Source organism: Cyanistes caeruleus, chromosome 4 (assembly GCF_971803275.1).
Source record: "Cyanistes caeruleus chromosome 4, bCyaCae1.hap1.1, whole genome shotgun sequence".
NCBI classification, from domain to species: Eukaryota; Metazoa; Chordata; class Aves; order Passeriformes; family Paridae; genus Cyanistes; species Cyanistes caeruleus.
Window position 1 is genome coordinate 12,302,118 of NC_141704.1, and position 18,820 is coordinate 12,320,937.

General features: G+C 39.2%; 2 protein-coding genes across 9 annotated transcripts in view; one reads left to right on the forward strand and one right to left on the reverse strand.

The window, feature by feature from the left end:
- The window catches only part of GSAP (gamma-secretase activating protein), a 45,358-nt gene extending 39,932 nt beyond the window's left edge, over positions 1 to 5,426 (forward strand). For all 3 annotated transcript variants that reach the window (XM_086886661.1, XM_086886660.1, XM_086886662.1), the window contains exons 28-31: positions 1,057 to 1,118; positions 3,015 to 3,119; positions 3,272 to 3,365; positions 3,915 to 5,426. In XM_086886661.1, coding sequence (XP_086742787.1) covers positions 1,057 to 1,118; positions 3,015 to 3,119; positions 3,272 to 3,365; positions 3,915 to 4,015 — 362 coding nt within the window. In that variant the 3' untranslated portion in view covers positions 4,016 to 5,426. The remainder of the gene's footprint in view (positions 1 to 1,056; positions 1,119 to 3,014; positions 3,120 to 3,271; positions 3,366 to 3,914) is intronic.
- CCDC146 (coiled-coil domain containing 146) overlaps positions 5,346 to 18,820 on the reverse strand; it is a 67,281-nt gene continuing 53,806 nt past the window's right edge. For 3 of the 6 annotated variants that reach the window (XM_086886663.1, XM_023918970.2, XM_023918971.2), the window contains exons 13-19: positions 18,586 to 18,750; positions 16,077 to 16,295; positions 15,238 to 15,466; positions 10,003 to 10,131; positions 8,366 to 8,503; positions 6,764 to 7,009; positions 5,346 to 5,869 (exon numbers count right to left, since the gene is read on the reverse strand). In XM_086886663.1, coding sequence (XP_086742789.1) covers positions 5,675 to 5,869; positions 6,764 to 7,009; positions 8,366 to 8,503; positions 10,003 to 10,131; positions 15,238 to 15,466; positions 16,077 to 16,295; positions 18,586 to 18,750 — 1,321 coding nt within the window. In that variant the 3' untranslated portion in view covers positions 5,346 to 5,674. Of the gene's footprint in view, positions 5,870 to 6,763; positions 7,010 to 8,365; positions 8,504 to 9,344; positions 9,472 to 9,641; positions 9,845 to 10,002; positions 10,132 to 15,237; positions 15,467 to 16,076; positions 16,296 to 18,585; positions 18,751 to 18,820 lie in introns of those variants that run through there. The other 3 variants (XM_086886664.1, XM_086886665.1, XM_023918972.2) reach the window with 2 other exon arrangements.

Consider the following 18,820-nt stretch of genomic DNA (forward strand, 5'->3'; position numbering starts at 1 on the left):
GGAGCCATGGAGCATTATGGAGCAGATCATCTTGAGTGCCATCACATTGCGCGTGCAGGACAGTCAGGGATCAGTCACAGCCAACAAGGCTTTGTGAAAGGCAGGTCCTGCTTGACCAGCCTGAGCTCCTTCTATGACCAGGAGGTGACCCACACAGTGGATGAGGGAAAGGCTCAGGGTGTTGTTTAGCTGGACTTTAGTAAAGCCTTTGACACCATTCCTACAGCATTCTCCTGGAGAAACTGGCTGATCATGGCCTGGATGGGAGCACTGTTCACTGGGGATAAAACTGGCTGGAGAGCTGGGCCCAGGGAGTGGTGAATGCAGTCACAGCCAGCTGGTGGCTGGTGCCCAGTGGAGTTCCCCAGAACTCAGTATTGGGGCCAGTCCTGCTTAATATCATTAGCAATGATCTGGACAGGGGGATCGAGTGTTTCCTCTGTGAGTCTGGAGATGGACACAAAGGTGGGCAGAAGGGTAGGAGGGCTCTGCAGACAGATATGAACAGGCTTTATGGGCTTAGGTCAGTTGTGTGAGGTTCAACAAGGCCAAGTTTTGGGTCCTGTCCTTTGGTCACAACAACCCCAGACAGCAGCACAGGCTGGGGCAGGAGTGGCTGCAAAGCTGCTCAGGGAGTGCTGGTCAGTGGTGGCTGAACGTGAGCCAGCTGTGCCCACTGATGTGCTACTTCTCCACTGTCTAAGAAAAGAGACAACAAAATATGCTCAACAACAAAATACCAATCTGTGCCTGATCTTGATAAATGAAATATTATAAACTTGGAGAGCTGTACTTAGTCAAAGTGCATTTGAATTACTGTATAAATATATAATGGTGAAGTTTTGAACAAATATACAGAAATATATTTGTACATGATATAAATGTAAATAACAGTCCTTATTAATGTAGTATAATGCAAATAATAGCCTGTACTTTAAATTGAAATTTTCATTTCACTAAGGAGGTGATGTTTATTTAGAATGTCTTTAGTGAAAGTTGAAAGTTTGTTATGTGATTGCTGTTTGTTTGATTTGCTTTTTCCCCTGTTGCTTATAGATCTGGATGACACTGAACAGAATGAAAAGCTGAAGTTTAGTATTGTCATGAGGCTTCCAGAGGTAACTAATGGCTTTAGATGCAATGTCTTGGATTTTGGAATTGATAGGAGATTCCTCCTTGTGCATAGGGTTAAACCAGTGAAGGACTTGGCTGTCATTCAGATAGAGCCTGAGTCAAATATAACCAGAGCATCCACAGTTTCTCCATCTGCTGCTCCTGGACTGTAGGATATCCTAATAACTTAAATTATAGATTTGTCCATAGTGTTTTACAGTCTCAAATATTCTACAGAAGTTAACAAGACTGGCACTGTTCTTCTGAGTACTCATTTGCATAAGGCATTGAGGGTTTAAAGGGGGTTTATGGGTGTTTTTGGCATCCATAGAGTCTTTCTCACTTGTGACCTATGTGTTTGGTTCTGTACACTTCAAAAAATGTGCTCAAAAGCTGGTACAATAAAAGCTGTAAAGTCATATCATACCACAGCTTTGTGACAGGGAGGAATTACAAGATCTCCCCTCAGTTAAACCTCACAGTCTCACCCACTGACAAGGTGATTTGTGTGGCCACAAGAGGTTATTGGTCCTCCATAAAACCTTCCAGCAGAATGGGAGATGCACTTCTCCCCTTTTGCTCTTAGTGAACAGCACAGGACTTCAGGGGAAGCACAAGATGCCAAGAAGCGGAGGAACACCAGGGATCCCCCTTGGGGAATGCCTCACTGCAGAACAGGCTTTTTTCCACATGAGTTGCCCATTGTTTGCTTGTTATGTGCTGTCACTTATAGTTCAAATGGCCAGAAATGCTGCTTGGGTTTTCCTCCAACAAAGGCTTATTTATTAGGCAGCAGTTTTGAGAAGGGGTAGAGGAGGAGAACTCCATAGGACGTTCTTTGTCCTCTGTGTCTGGTTTTTGGCCAGGGTTGGTGAGCTGGGGTCAACATAAGGCCCCTGAGTTGCCAGCCTGGGCCTGATGCGTGGGGAACTCCATTCCAAACACACTCTGACGTGAAGGGTTGAGCTGGGAGAGATTTAGGGAACAACTACTGCTAGCTATGCACAGTAGACTCAGTGCTTTATTGTATCTATTTACAGCTTTGGGAAAAAATGCTGGGAATAGTCTGTTTGCCATAAAGGTCACTTTGGGGTGACTCAGACTATTTTGAGCAGGTTATATGCAGTGGATGACTTCAGTTTAATCAGAAGCAAGGATTTAAGCACCATTAAACTGTACAGCATTTACTAAAATGAACAGCTGTCTTCATTGCAGTACAGCTGAAGGGGAGGGGTGAGGGAAGATCTACAAAGGGAAAATAGCAGAAGGTGGAGATACTTTCATAGTATGTACCTGTTCTTTTGCTTACTGGTTGGGATGGGAAGCTTTGAGAAACCTGGTTGTGAATCTCTTTTGGCTCTGGGAATGTGAGTCAGTGTTATCAGTTTCCAGGATGATGACCTGAATAATGGGATCCAAACTTACATTCCCACTATCTTTCCTTGCCAGCATGCTGTATGTCTAAGGTTCCTTAAGACAGAGACTGAGAACCCCTATCCTGAAGGAGCTTTGAGGAATTGGGCATCTACATTATTCTTTGGAGAAAGAATAGATTCAAATCCGTCACAGTAAAGGATAAGGGTTCAATTAGTACTTAAGTACACTTGTTGAGTGGGACAGTGGCCCTGGGACAGACTGGCTGAGGTGAGAACTGAGTGATGAGGTTTTGATTTCCCACATTTTGAGAGCACATTGTGATCTCTTGGTTACTGGCTATGAAAGGAAGGCTCCGTGGCTAAATATGATGACCTTTTAGCCTCTGTCATCAAGGTCTGAAAGCAAGGCATATCTGCATTACAGCCTGGATTTTGTGTCAGCTTTTTCTCCCTTTTTCTCTTTCTGAGTTTCCATTTTCCCATGTTTATGTTCTCAGGTTTTGGGGTTTGTTTTTTGCTTACTAGGCTCTTGGTCAAAAGGTCTGCCAGTACTGGAATCATCCGATAAATGCAAACTTAATAGCACGGAAATATGTGAAACTTTTGCTTGGGAAGCTGGGAAACAGACAGGTAAGAGCACAGAGGCTATGTTCTAAAATCTGATGCTTTGACAGTGTTGAGATTCCTGAGCTTTCTGTGGACTATAACACACTAAAGAAACATTGAAACATTGGTGTGGCTATGTGGCTTTGTGAACTAACGTGAAATGTTCTCCCTTACAGTGCAGCAGGCCTATCCCTGAGAGACTCTCCATCCCCGTGGAGTTTTTGCCACTGAACTACCTGACTAACATGCTGGCAGAGATAGAGAATCAAGGTAATGTTAATTCTGTACTTTGGAAAGCCAGTGATTGTTACCCTTTGATGCTCACTCAAATGTATCCTGCCTATACTGACATTACTGAGTTATTAAAACTCCAGTGATGTCTGAAAACATAGGTTGTCTTTCTGCTGATGGAAAGTGTCAGTGGCCAAGAGTCTCCATGTATGGGTATCTTCCCATTTGGGGAGGAAAAAGCATATATACATGTAGCTGTATATGAGCATGTGCCCTGGGCCATTTTGTGCACTAGCACTAACACACAGCTGCTCTGCTTCAAGCTGGATTTGGATATCCAGTTTGGAAGTCCAGCTTCCAGAGAGGCTTCCTTCACTGTAGGTTATCATTTACATACATTCCACTAATAGGACAGTTTTTGGCACAGATTAGCATCCAAAGGGCACCACTGGAAGCTGGTGAGTGCATGAAAACGCATTTCTGTTACCCCTTATCTTTTGGTACTGCAGATGAAGATGTTTAATACACTGCCGGACTATAAGTGTACATGTACAATTTGGTAAATACTTCCTCACTGTGTTTTTCTAGGTGTGCATCCATATGAGAAACAAGACCATGTAAATGCAAGATTTGTAGAGGAAACAGCACTCAAGCACACTATGACACTCCTGGGTCTCAAATATTCCTGAAATAACATGCTGTTGAAGAAGGCTGTCAAACTGTGGTGCCTCTGTAAAAGTATTTATTTAAATGCAATGTTGCTTCTCAAGTAACTTGCAATGTTGGGTAGTCACCAGTACTGACATGAGCTACTCAAAACAGTGTTTGGCCCAACAGACTGAGGTTGAAATTATTAACTTCTAGATAAATCCTAGAGAAATGCATTTGACATAACCCCAGGTTTGAAATATGTCTGTGGGTTCATTTTGAAGTGGTCAAGGAAGTGGAACAACAGTGGGTGTCAAAACATGCTGTGAAAATCGGTATAAATATCACTTCTTTTAACAAGACAATGCTGGAAGAGGCTGTCCAGTTGTACAGTAACAATAACCAGTAACTGTTTACTTGGATTAATGAAAGGATTTCTAGGTGTGATTGTGTAAAGCAGGTAAGAATAACAAATTACTTTTTATGTCAGGCATGAGTAAAGAGGTATTCATTCCTTGTGGTGGTATCAGTTATCTTATGGTACTTCTGCTTCTAAAGCTGCATTCTAATATTTTCAGTTTTGTTATTAGCACGAAATATAATCTGCTTAAAGTGCATGTGACAGATTTTGTTGGGGGTTTGTAGAGTTTTTTTGTTGTTTTTTAAAGATGTGTATAATATATTGTAAGTAATATAGGATAAGAAAAAAGTTTTAGAAATTGATCTTAACAGTGGCTTGGACAGAGTTTTACATAATTCTTACAGCTTCTAGTGTTACAGTTCAAATTTCAGCTTCAGAAAGAAATCAGGCAGGCTGTTTCTCCTTTGTTTTCAACTTCTGTTTGTATGTAACTGAGCCAATATTGTTTGCTCTTTTAAGTTCTGAACTGTGATATTAATTTAAAATGGTAATAGCATTTTGCTACACAGAGAAAATTCCCAAGTTGTTCCATGCAGGATTTCTGCAGCCTTTATTGGATTAAAAAAAAAAACTCTACAAAATTCCAGATTATTAAACTAGAGAAACTCCTCAAAATTTAATATATTTGGGAGGTTTTCAAAACAACCTCTGATATTCTCTCTGAGTAGTTTCCATTGATGCTCCCTTGTTCCTTATAAATGAAATAAAAAGATCCAGTTCCAGGGAGTGATGTGGCAAGTTCATGGTCACCCCCTTGTCATTGCCATCAGTGAAGCTTTAGCATTCTCAGTGACTGCATAGTGAGAAGGAATATTTGTCTTAATATAATTAGAATTTCTCTGTCAAGAATTTCTGTCTAGGACTCCAGTCCCACACTGCAGAAAGCCATGTTGATGTGTGTGTGTGTTTAAGTGATGGCCGCTTTGTATTATATTAATAACAGGAGAAGATTTTCTAGCCTTTTCTTTTTAATGAATGTATTATAACATACCTTCAGATGCAATAAAACTTCACCTGGAAAAAAAAAAAAATATAGCATGAGGCTCACTCACTTTTCTTGACACTTGGAAATGCTGCACTGCATTTGGGATTCTAGGAGAAAGGATTCTGGATCACTGACTAGTTAGCTGTGCTGTGCTTTTGTCATGAACAAATACTTAGTTTTCCGTATGGAATTTGGCTGAACACCAACAGATCTTCCTTCAGTGCAGTGTAAATGCTGCTGACCCTTGTGATCCAGCAGCTGGTAATGGTCTCTCCTGCTTCAGGTGCTGTCTGTTCACATTTCAGATGGCTTTGCAGGAGGCTTTTTGAAATGTCTTCGACTCGAGCTGGGCTCAGTTGGTCTGAAGGGAACCACGTGGGGCTGCAACAGTGGGAGCCTCTCCTCCTCCTCCTCCTCCTCCTCCTCCTCCTCCTCAGGGATAGTGGGTGCATGGCCAGGCACTGCACCTTGTTCCTCCTCTGCAGGGTGCTGTCAGAGAAACACAGCTTGGTCACACAGGGGTTGTGTGCTTTAGAACTCCAGTGTTCTCCCGTGCCAGTGTACAGAATCTGTGACATCTGAAACACCATTACTCTAATCCCTGGCAAGCTGGGAAAGGGGAAGGGGTATTAAAAGGAAAGCAAGAGGTTTGACCACATAGATGTAAGTTTGTCCTTTTAAATAGTAGACAGTTTGAGCTTGTTATGCTTTTATTATTTGTCAAGAAAACAGATTAGATGAGCTTTTAAAAGATGTAGTAACTGTGCACAGAACATCTGTGGAACAATTCTGTTCCTGAGTACAGTTACTAGAGTGGGCCTTTATCCACAGCACTGAAAGGAAACTTAACTCTCAGCATGAGAAGTTTCATGGTAGAAGTTTCTTATTCTAAACTATTATTATGTAGGAGCTCTCTGCTCTGGGATCACTGACCATCTCAAGGACAGAAGCAGTGTCCAGCAGGGTAGGGTTTCAAGCACTGGTTGCCATGCTGCCCTGCCTACCCTCAATGTATTGCTCAGCAATCTGATTTTTTGCTGCTTCTGATCTAATGCTCATTGCATCTTGGATGTTGGAGACATTAAACATATTTCTCCTGAACCTCACACTCCACCTTTTGCATCATTACCTTGAAATCCAATGAAAAGCAGTGTTTCACTGATGGCTGCCCTGTCCTTCAGCCACAACATGGTTACACAAACTACTTTAATAATCAAAGGTGAGGTTTTTAGTATATGATCTCACTAAGATTCAATTACTAGCTCCAAGCAGTGTTGCTGGACTAGAGTTAAAACTCCACAAACCTATTGGAGTAGTTGTCTCTGTCTGTACCATCATCTGCACTGACTCCTGGAGCTCTTGCAATGTATGACAAAAACTTACTTTAGCTCTGGCTTCAGCTGCTGCTTTTTGCATCTTATCATTGTGCAGGATCTTCTGTTTATTTTCTACTTTCTTAGGAGGGGGAAGGCCTTGACTTATCATCAATGAAGCAGTCATCACAAATTGTTCTTTGTCTCTGATTTCCTGCTGGAGTTTAATAGCAAGTTCTTGCTTCATGGATAACTCTGCAAAAAGAGCCCTTATCTCCTGGGTTTTGTCATTTATCTTCCTCTGCAGGTCATTGCTCTGAAATGCAAAACAGCTGCATTGTAGTTAGGCTTCCCTTTAGGCACTCACTGGGCATGACACTTGGGTCATCATTAGGCACATGAAAATAAGTCCAACTTAATAAGGTGTTAAATAGTAGTTCAATTCTTGAAAATTACTTATTTTTTGTGATTATTTAGAACAAAAAATTGGCTGCTCAAGAGAAGTCACATTTACTCCAATACAAGAAAAGAAAATCACATTTGTCTTTGCTTCTTGTCCTTTTCAGCTGGACAGCAAAACTCCCCCAGCCCTCAAACACCTGGGATCAAAATTATTTTTGGGTCTGTACACAATTAACTTTGTAATAAAGCTGGAATAAGCCCAATTCCTCTGAGATAATTGAGTGATAATGCTGATGCAGGGGCTTTGGGTTGTGACATGATCCTTGGAAGGGGGACGAACAGAAAAGGAATGTGACTAAAATCCTTGAGTCTCACTGCAGATGATTTAAAAAAAACCAAAAATCTTTAATACTCTTTAAGTGACTAATTGGAACTGGGAGAGCCAGAGCACTTGTGAATGCAGCTTTTGGCACACTGCCATTCTTACAGTAGTTTATTAGCCCATGGCCATCATTTCACAAACACAGTTAATAACCATGATATTTCTGTGTGTGTTTAAAATTAATTATAAAAAACTGTTTTAGGCTTTCATGTGTGCCAAACCTAACATCTAAGAAAAATTTCTACCCTGGCCTTGTTTTACATTAACTACTTTGCATTTTTTTTTCTGTCTTCCCCTCAGCTCTGCTCAATTTGTAACTTTTTCATTAGGAATATGGGGGCAGGGAGCATTTTTTGTCTTTCCCAAACAATATTGCAGTTAAAAGCAAATAACTATATTTTAAAAACTGTGTTGGAAATTATGTTTCCTGTGTGATTCTCCCTATTTAAACAACAAAAGAACTTTGAGCCAGATACCAAAGTCATCTTTTTGTATGCTGGAGTAGAATTTACCTGGCCTTCCTTTATTTTTCCCCTTATTTCTTTTTAGTCTTTGACCCGTTTGTTGTTGAAAGGCTGTTAAATACATTTGCAAAAGGATGATCCTACAAAGTTTCTAAGCATCTACTTCAGAAAGAACTAATTCTATATTTTGGTGAAAGGTACCATTTATGATGCAACTTTATTTTTAAAAGAGAATATTCACCTAATAGTTTTGGTTTAACTGTATTACTGTTGCTATTCATGTCTGTAATTTCTGAAGACTAACTTATGATTTGTCTCTCAACATTTCCAGCCACTTTTGTAATTTGCAAATGAATCACCTCTTGCCCAGATACTGTTTCATTGTGTACAGGCTGGCAAGTGGAGCATGCTGTGCCCTTCTTACCCTCCTAGCGAAAAGCAGCATGTCCTGCTTGCTGTTCTCCACCACAGCACGGATTCTGTCTGTCAGATCAGAAATGTTCTCAAAGAGAAATTCTATCTTCAGCAGTCTCTGCTCCTTCTGCAGCAGCTCTGCCTCCATCTGCAGCAAGAAGGACACAGTGTAAGGAAAGGACATGGGACAAAGTGCACAACAGTGTTCTGTGATTGCCTTGAGCTGCTGAAATAATACCAGTGAACAGTCATAAACACCTTCACTATCAGATTTCTCCAAATTTACACACTCTCTGCCAAGGATCAGGCACAAATTGATTCAGTTGGTTACTGTCAGTTGTACAATTCTTTCATGTCAGACTAGGCTCTTTTGGGAGCAGGGGTTACATCATTGTTACTGTCTTGCTGTGCATATCTTGAAAGCAATGGGGCTTTTTTCTAGTCATAATTTCTTTATAATCTTCTGGTTCCTTGACTCACACCATAATGGAAAGTTTCAGCTCTTGTTTTAAATACTTTTCCCCTCCTCATGCTAAAAAAAGTATGGGCTCCATAAACAAATTATAACTACAATGACCTTAAATCCCAAGGAGATTGAAATAGACATTTAAACTTATCATGACTCCAAGAAAACCTTCTTCTTAATGAGTAGGCTGGTGATAGCAGGCTGTGTTGTGGCCTGCTCAGCTATGCAGAGCTCCCTCCTGTCAAGGAATATGGGACAGTAAAGCAAAAAGCTGAGGTAATTCAAGCAGCTGTGTTCAGGGTCTGTCTTTACAAACTGGATTTCAAAAGGAGGACTCAGAGGTGTCAAGCAAGCTCAGAGCTTGCTGCTACTGCCCTCACACCTTCAGAGCCCTTGGTGAATCCCCTCCAAACACTAAACACAGTGGGAGGAGTTTTGTACTTCTATAAACGGGACAGACAAAACTATATAAGAAAAAGCTGTTCCTTTACCTTCTTCTCCCCCATACAAAGGGCTCTGAAACTGGCTTTCCATTGGACCTAATGCTTCCCTCTGAAGTCTCTCAGGGCAGTCACCAGCTGTGCTGAAGTCAGGTATCAGCTGCTGGCCTGGCCTGGCTGCTGCTTGCACCAAGGTCTCTTTGGTGGCTCCTGGTTTAGCAGGGAAGCAAAGCAGTAGAGCCCAGCCCTGACAAGGGGCAGTGTTTGCTTCTGTGTCACTCAGGCAGATTTTGTGAAGAGGCTGGCAGGTCTGCTTCCTGCTCATAGCCCGTGAATAGTGGTGAAACAGCTCATGGCCAGTTAGCAAAGACTGACAACCCTGTTTGTTAGCAGTTTATTATTCTGCATTTATCTCCCTCTGCTGCCTTTTCTGTGCCTTCCCCTAGTGAGGTGGGTCTGCACTGAAGTGCCAGTGATGTGAATGGAGTCAGCAGAAGATGCTGCAGAGCCAGGGGTACCTCACAGAGTTCCTCCCCCACAAGCCTCTCCTGGAAGAAGTCAAAATGTCCCATGTCCAGTTGACCTGGAAAGCAGATGCTAGGCTGGAGTTCACAATAGCCAATCATAATTATTTTGATTCCTCTTACAGAAAGTTTATTTTAAAAATAAAAGACACTATTTGCATTTTCTAAAAGAGGTCAAGCACAGCAGGATATCTTGTGATATGAGAAGTGATATTACCTGTTCAATCCTTTTTAGTAGCTCAGGTGGAGATGGGTCCTTCCCTCCCATTTCTTGCTTTCTGCTCTCATTTGTGGCATCACCATAGTTTTCCTCCAGCTGTTTAATCTTGTCCCTGCACTCAGAATACTAGAAAACAAAGAGCCCCAACAGTTATTTTTTCCCACCAAACTCATCCCCATACCTTGGTTTGGAGACTTTAACAGACAAGTCTCCTTCTACTGAGAAGGAGAGAAGATAACATTAAATTATGAGCCATTTAAAGATTTTATTTTAAAAGAGAACTGCACTGTGACAGTTGCGGGACAGAGGAAACCCGGATGTTTGACAGAAATTGAGTTCTACCTGTTTCTTGGTCCTCAGGATACTTTTTTGTTTTTTATCCTCAGGAATACAATAGAAAGCCCTGCTTCCCTGCTGGTCAGTACTGAAGGTTTCATCCCTACAAACATCCAAGTTTTCTACACTAACATTCCCAGGCATGTGTCCTGAAGTGACTCAGTGGTGACACTGAACAATGAGGTACCCTTGGGACTCACAGAGACAGGTGTTCCCTGACCTTTCCCATGTGAGACCTTCCTTCCCATGGAATAATGCTTCCCAGAATGTGCTAGAGGGACATCCAGGCTCAGTGTAAATACTCACTAAAGAAGTGACCAGGGCCATTTTTTTTGCAAGACTGACAGTGGTGGGGCTGTGTGCTCTGACGTGCACCTGGCTGTCTGTCAGTGAGCTAGCACTGACATAACACTAGCCAAGTGTAAATGTTAACCATCCACTGCAGGTGATGACTGATTAAGGAAATAAGTGGTCCCAACCTCTCAAAGTTATGAACAGTCACCAAAATATAAAGTAAATGTTTAGATGTTGCCAGGATGAGGTTTGTCACTGGAAGTTAACAAGTCATATTTAACTAGAAAAGAGAAAACTGACAGATATTCTCAGGTGGCAGTGGAACATTACCAGAATGTAACCAGCACTTAAATAATTTTCCTAGTGAAAAATCACCACACAACTCACTCCTGTGCACTTTGTCTAAAAGCAGCTAAAGTAAAAACCTTAGATGAGTGTAATGAACAATTTCCTCAGCAAACCATGATTCTGAACACAGCTAGGTACTGAAAGCTATATTTTGCTAACAAATAGCTAAAACTCAAGGCCAAAAATACACAGAATGGAAGAATGTAAAAGCAGGGCCAGCACAAACAGCAGGATGCAGCTATGCTTCCAGTGCTCTTTTCTACCTGGGGCCAAATTTCTCAACCACGAACTCAGGGGAAAATGCTTTGTTGGAAGCAGTGGTATCTTAATGAGATTAGGGGCAGCTCACCAAGGAAAATATTTCAGGACTGAATAGCTAATTTAGAGAAGGACTATTGCAGCAAAACCACTGTCCAAAAGCCATTAAAAAGTTTAATGTTAAATGTAAATACTAGCCTTACTTTTAAATGTAGTATGATCAGAAGCCATCAGATGCAAACCAATCCAAAAGTATCAAAGTGCATTTACAAAGAACCATGCTATTCTGTGTCTGCTTAAGTAACATGACTACAGGCGTCTTTCATTATTTTTTTACTAATTTGTAGTGTTTCCCTTGGAAAAGACAATCTGAGTTATAAGAGATTCTAAGTCTTAAAATTTAAAAAAATACTTTCTTAGAGTGGATTTGATACAGGGGATAGGAAAAGACTGTAGAAGAGAGGTTTTTCTATATTGGACTGTAATCAGTCGGGTGGAATTGTTGAAGGGGGAACACATGTCTAGATAAAGCAACTGGTCTGAAAAAGTGGACATTGGGTGCTTTTTTTGAAATCTCAAGAGAAGGTAGGTGAGGTATGTACAGCACTAAAAAAGGGTAAATACAAGACCTACTTTAAAAAAAGGGGGGGGATGCAAATGGAGCTATTCTTCACTTTCTGAAGAATAAATCTGGAACACATAATTAAGTTTTCTTTGTAGGCATCAAGAAGAGAAAAAGACAGGGATAACAGGCACCACAGTGTGTTGAGTCATGCCAAACCAGATCAGTGTCTACTATGATAATTTCACAGGTGTATGGATGACAAATCAAATTTCATTTTTATATAGCTTCAATATTTCATATTACATTCTCATAAACAAGCAAAATAAATGCATTCTTGATTACAATATGCAGTAAGTACCTCATCAGTAGAATGAGGTTAAGCTCAGAGAGACTGCAAGTATTTTTTGGATAAGATTTAAATTCAAAATTACCTTTGTCTGAAAAAAGGTCTGAACCAAAAAGATAATAGTAAGTAAAAAATCCAAGCTGTTACATATAAGCAGGGAAAATTGCCTGTACAAACACAGAATCAAATCAACTGGTTGGATGCCCTTTATTTTAAAAAGGGTCTGGTTGTTACATACATTGACATGAAGATGAATCACTCTGTCATGTGTCAAGAAAGGTGCCACCATACCTGGATGTGTAAGCAGGAAGGTAACCTGCAAGATGCCTGAATGAATCCTTTCACTCTCAGCCGCAGGTACCAGGCACTGCACTTCAAGACAAATAAAGACTATATTGCCAAAAATAAAAGAAATGCAGAAAAAGAATGATCTAAGAAAAATCTCTAAGAGCTGATTGAAAGAAACAAGGTTGTGTAGCCTAGCAAAAGGATGGGAGAGGAACATGATTAATGTCCTTCCTGTAACATGAAATGTTGCAGAAAGGAAAAGAATGGTCTGTTTGTCAGGTCCCTAGAGGACAGAATGCAAACCAATATTCTTACACCACAGCAAGAAAGATCCAGGCTAAAGCTCAAGAAAGTTTTTCCACTGTTAAGAAAAGACTGGGATAGTTTGCTTGGGGAAACCTGTTTCTCAGTGGTGGCTTGAAAGCACAGTTTAGCCCTCTCAGGAATGACAGGTCATCCAGCACTGGTGTGGGAGCAGATTGCCTAGATAAACTCTTTGTCCCTCTACTAGTCCCGTTATTCTTTGGTGTGGTGATGTAGTCTGGAGATTTTCATGTAGTAAAACCTGGACAAATGTTGTTGCCAAATTCCTCAAATAAACTGACAGTCTTTGTACATTGCCTGAGCTCTAACACATGAAGGTCCCATCTACAGCACCATGACAGCTCAGCAGGTCTACGTGTTGGACTAATTCATGATTAATGCTAAGTATTTCTCATTGATGCATGAAGGTAGATTAGTTTTTATGGGTCATTTCAGTCAGCAGGAACAGTCCCTTGATGTGCAGTCCCAATTAAAAGTTACATAGTTTTATGCCCAGAGAAAACCACCTTACAGTCTCACCAGGTACTTTTTGTGTAAAGAAGTTCCTGTAAATATTTCTATTTTTAAATCTTTTCCTTGATGTTAACAAGCCTACCTAGTCCATGTTACTTGCACTTGCTTAGAAGAGGTCTGGTCTTGCTTCAGATGATGGTATTTTTTAGCTTAACTATTCACCAATATTTTGTGGAAATAGGTAGCTTCTGATGAAAAGCATACAAGTGGAACATACATCACTTTGATGATTAAGCAGCTCATGTGGAATGTAGGGGACCCAGGTGAAGTGTTTGATCTTGCTGAATTGGCACACAGCCCTGATCTGGGCTTTTCTCCTTCCCAATGAGCACTACAGCTGCTGAGATTATGGGTCAGTTTTTGCAGTCTGTAAGTATTTCTGATTTTAGTTTTTTTTCATTGATAGTAATGAAAATATCTAGTGCATGTTACTAGCACTTGCTTCAAAGAGGTCTGGTATTGATGAAGACTTAAGGAGGCAGGAAGGGTAGGAAAAGGGGAGGACAGAAGAGGCACAGGTACAGGATTCAGCCTGGATAATCCAGACAGTCTGTGACAGTGGTAACTGAACAGAAGCTGAGTCAGATTTCAACATGGGGTCTCTGTAATCTGTACAAGAACTAGCAGTGTGAATTTGGTAACCAACACCAGAATTCAGATTTAGGCTTATGGTTTTTATTTAAATTACGGAGATAAAGCCAAGCAATTTGAAACTGCTTCTCATTTGCCTTAATTCCTATTGGCAGTGGGAGTAAGAGTATTAATGCCAGAATGGTGGAGCATAAGGAGATGAACGAGTTAACAGCCAGTTTGATCCATGTAATATTCACTAATCACAGTATCTAGTTAAATTTTAAAGGTTGATAAGTGATTATTTGCCATTGTTCACTGGAAAAACCCTGACTTGGGAACATTTATTAAGACTACTGCATGCATAATATCACATCACTCTGTATTTTCCTACTTTTTAATTTTATGTCAACATTGCAAAAAGATTTAAAGCACCTCCAACAATAGCCTCCCTTTAATAGTGATTTTAAGTTTCACATGAAAAACATGAAACTTTCTTGTTGAAGGGGTTTTTGTTTGTTTGGTTGGTTTGGTTTTGTTTTTATACTGCCTGGGTTAATAGTTTAAATCTGTGATGGCCCTGTAGAGGTCTTTGGGGCATGATTTGCATGAGGCATTAAAACATGTGCTATGTTTTATTCTTGTAGCAGAGCATACAATTTCTTCAAAAGGGCAGAAGTAAGAGAATAGTGCAAGCAGCTCCCATTGATACAAGTTTGAAAGGCAATGGTACACCCCAATTTATGATTTTGTGCAGGCACTAACAGAGTATGTATGGGAAAAATTACCATCTAGAGATAAGGTCAAAAGTAAATGAGCCATTTCAGAAAGCAAGGAAAGAATGTCCCAAGCACTTCAGTTTGTTAGCTGTTAAATGCTATTTTGTAACTAGAACTAAAACTTACACTGTTTTTGTGCAAAAGAAAATATATGTGGATTATATCATCGTAGGCAGCAAAGTTTCCAGGGTACACTCTGGGTCAAGTGTGAATTGAAGTATTATTTTAGAAATTTGATGGTCTAAGTGTATCTCCCACCCCTCCACCTACTCCATCAATACAGTTTTAACAAATTTTATCTACAGTCCCATTTTTTCCCCATGACTCCCATTCTCCAGTTTAGTCATACTGACATTTCAGGCTGTGGGGTGGGTTAGCTGGAATTCCATACCCAGGAAACATTTGGCACATATGAAACAAAGAGCATGAGCCAGTTACACATAAGCATAGAAACTCATATATGTGACGTTAAAAATGTGTACCAGTGTTTTGCTAGAGTAAACTTGCTGTTTTAATAAACATTGTACATCCAGATATTTGTTTTTTTATGAAATCACCTTAAATTTTAAAATACAGAATGATAGTAAAAAATAGCTTCCTTTAGCACCAACCTGTATCCGGAGTCTCATCAGATGGGCATCCAGTGCATTCTTCACTGTGAGCTCTTTAAAACACAATTTAACCTCTCTTTTTTTCTCAGCTACCTTCAGCTTCAGAAAACTGATCTTTTCATCCATAACTTGCATCTTACTATCTCCATTTTTACACAACATCTCTTGCCTGTTTACTTTTTCATACAAAAAGCCTAGTTCTTCTTCTCGTTCTCTAAGCAAAAGACCACTGAAATAAAGTCAAAATTTAAAGATAACTTTAAAAACAATTAGTCATATTCAGTATATTCCATTCAAGAACATAAAAAAGTTATCTTAAAGATAGTAATAATCTGTGAAAATGTAGAAAGCTTTCAGAAATATTATTTTAATGACAGAATTTTAAATAAGTAACAAAATAATTATAATGTGAAAATCAGAAAACAAACTCTTGGAATAGTGACTCTTGTCTCTCACATAATTTTTAAGGTCTTCTGGCCTTCCACAGCATTTAAAACTGGATTAAGATCAGAGAGATCTAGATTATCTGCATTTTTGCAGATACCTTATCGGTACACAATGCACAAACAGAGCAGGAGGCTACAAGTTCTCAAGGCATTCAGTAGCCAAGCTACCATATTTTTTGAATAATAATTCTGAAGCCTGACCGTGATCACCAGCGGAGAAACATCCACATAATGCAAAGCAATGCTGGCAGTGCAATGGGGGGGTTTGGTCAGTGAAACACTGCAGTGCCACAGACCTTTAGCAATCCTGAGGAGTGCTCATAAGCTGAAAAATACTGTTGCTTCATGAATGTCAAAATTAAACACTACCTTAGATCAAATTTACAAATGTACCTCTCATTTTGTTGCTGAACAGTCCTTTCATATTTTTTGCGTATCTGCGAAATTTCCTCTTCCATGTGTGTGGCTTCAGTGGTAAGTCTGTCAACATTCAGATACTTTTCCTTTTCTTTACTCTCTAGCATCTCTTGTACAACTTTGCAATAATCCTTTTTGATCAATTCTTTCATTCTCTCATTCTTTTTAATCTTCAGATACTCTTCCTGCAATTTTCTTTAACATAACAGAAATGTGGGAATATTTTTAGTCCTTTTAATTTGAAACCAATTTCAGCAATTAAAAGCAGAGCCTAAATTTATTGCTCAAGCACACAAGGGCTCCTCTATGTCTCTGCTTCACAGAAGCTTTACAAGAAGAAAAAAAACTCTCTGAGAGCAGGTTTTTTTTGCTAGTTCTTTCCAGCTTGAAACGATCTAGATTCTGGCTCAAGAAAAATGCTAAATAGGAAGCGCTGCATTACAACTCCTTTATTTGCTACTAGGTAGCCCAAGTAGCCATAAAATACAAAGTTTAAGAGCATAGGCATAAACTGTGATAAAAAGTCTTAATGTGTAGAAGTTCTGCCATTTTTTAAAATAACAATATTGAAATTATTTTGTGGTTGCAATTCAAAGTTCTCCAAATCTATTGTTTATAAAACCATGTGTCACAACATTAACACAAGAAAGAAAATTATTAGATTGCCCATTTGACAGATGAGAAAAAACAAAGAAACCATAGTAGGAGGTTAGTGACAAGATGACATAAAAACAAAGAACGGATCTCTTTATTTCCAGCATCTTTGTTGATTACTGGATGATGGTCCCTCATTTAAAAGACAGATTCTTGTCACCAAATGAACTATTTACTATCTCACAACACAGAATTTAGAGTTATTGCATTTGATCTGTGGTATCACTTCTGGATTGAAACACAGCTTTATCTACACCAGGAAGATATTCATGTCAACATACAAAAGAGGTAGTGAAAGGAGAAGCAAAGTCCCCTGTTAAAATACAGACCTGCAGATGAAATATCCTTCCCTCATGGGCTCCATCATTAAATTGCTGATTTGCTGTATAGAGGGCAGGGAGATGCTTTCTTTCATTTTCCTATATGTATAACACTTTGAGTACCACAGGGTATTACTGAATTTAATTAAACTTCTGTAGTCAAGTTTCAGACTGAAAGTATAATAGTATTGCAGAAATGCAATGTCTTTTAAATATTTTCAGAAAATTTCTTGCCTTACTTGTACTGATACTCAGTCCTCCAAATTGCATAGGTTGCAGTGAAATCAGTGGTACTGATACTAAAGTCTATTACTGGGATTAAAAATATTTTTCATGGGCAAGAGAGTTACTGAAAATTCAATACTTCTGACTAGTTTCAAATCTAGTTTTGCAGAGCCCAAAATATCTCTTGGATCTGTACCAAGTAGGGAGATGAATAATAATATTTGTGTATTTCTGATATCTGTACAAAATTTATGTTTTATTAGCCTTTTTTCCCCCTTCTTTCATCAACTGGGAAGGCCTCAAAAATTTTACCACAAAGTATCAGCTTGTACAGATTGACAAAATCACTTCAATCATTGAAATTCTCCTTCTTTTTTAGCTATCTCTAGCATGACTTTGAAACCAAACTATCAGGATATTCACAAAAAAAAATATTTAGTGTATTTGTCTGATTGAGCAATTTTTTGGCACCAAATAATGAAGTTTTGGGAAAATCAAGTTATTTTTAACTATTCAATTTTGGTTTTCCTGTTTTGCTTACACAGTTAGCTATTCACTATCTCCCTACTTGCCCAAGTACAGATTTCCAAGACATTGTAATGCTGTCTATATTGCAGAATTTCACCACTAGGATGACAAAAGTATGGCAAAAAGATATTCCCACTAAATGGTCTAGGAAGAGAGTCACAAGCACCAGCTATTCTCCCTCATTATCTTTGCTGTGAATGTAACCTTTAATTTTGTCTAAGATTGTTTGGGAATTGAAACCACATTTTATTTATCGAATAAACTTCAGTGTGAGTTATTAACCAAAATACCAAATTTGTTTTAATTTCATAATTAGCCACATTCCTAGCTAGTGACTCATGTAATAGTCCCATGCACTGCTTCATTGTCGAGTCATCTGTCATATGATCTCTTTTTCTCTAAGGACAGCAAATATGAGTGCAACAGCGCTCCTCATATTGAATCAAACAGCATGAAAACACAAAACCTGAGAGATCCAAGAACTGTGGGATAAAGAATGGGAAAGTGAGAGAGTAGTGAGACAAACTTAGAGAAGCAGTGATGGCCAAGCTACTTGTGGAGTGTTAGTGGGATAAGAAGCTGGAACAGATTATGAAGGAATGTTTCTAAATGCCTTTGTTTTAATCAGATTTTAAAAATCAGGATAATAACTATCAAGGATGATATGGGCATAATTGAAGATGGAATAGATTCCCTCCTAAGATTTTTTCCAGTCTTAAATTTCTATAAATGTGAACTACAGTGTACTTTAAACTCACCTTTCCCTGGTTATAACAGCATTCCTTAAATTTTCTATATTATTTTCTAGCAATTTTACCCGGTTTTCAGCTTCCTTTGCTTTCCACTGAGCAATACGCATCAACTGTATGCATTTATCCTTTTCAATTTGCATGAGATCACACATCCTAGCCAATTCTTGGAGTCTGAAGAAATGAGATGTGTGAAAGAAATAATTATTAGCATTTTATGCATACATTACTTGGATGAAAGTTC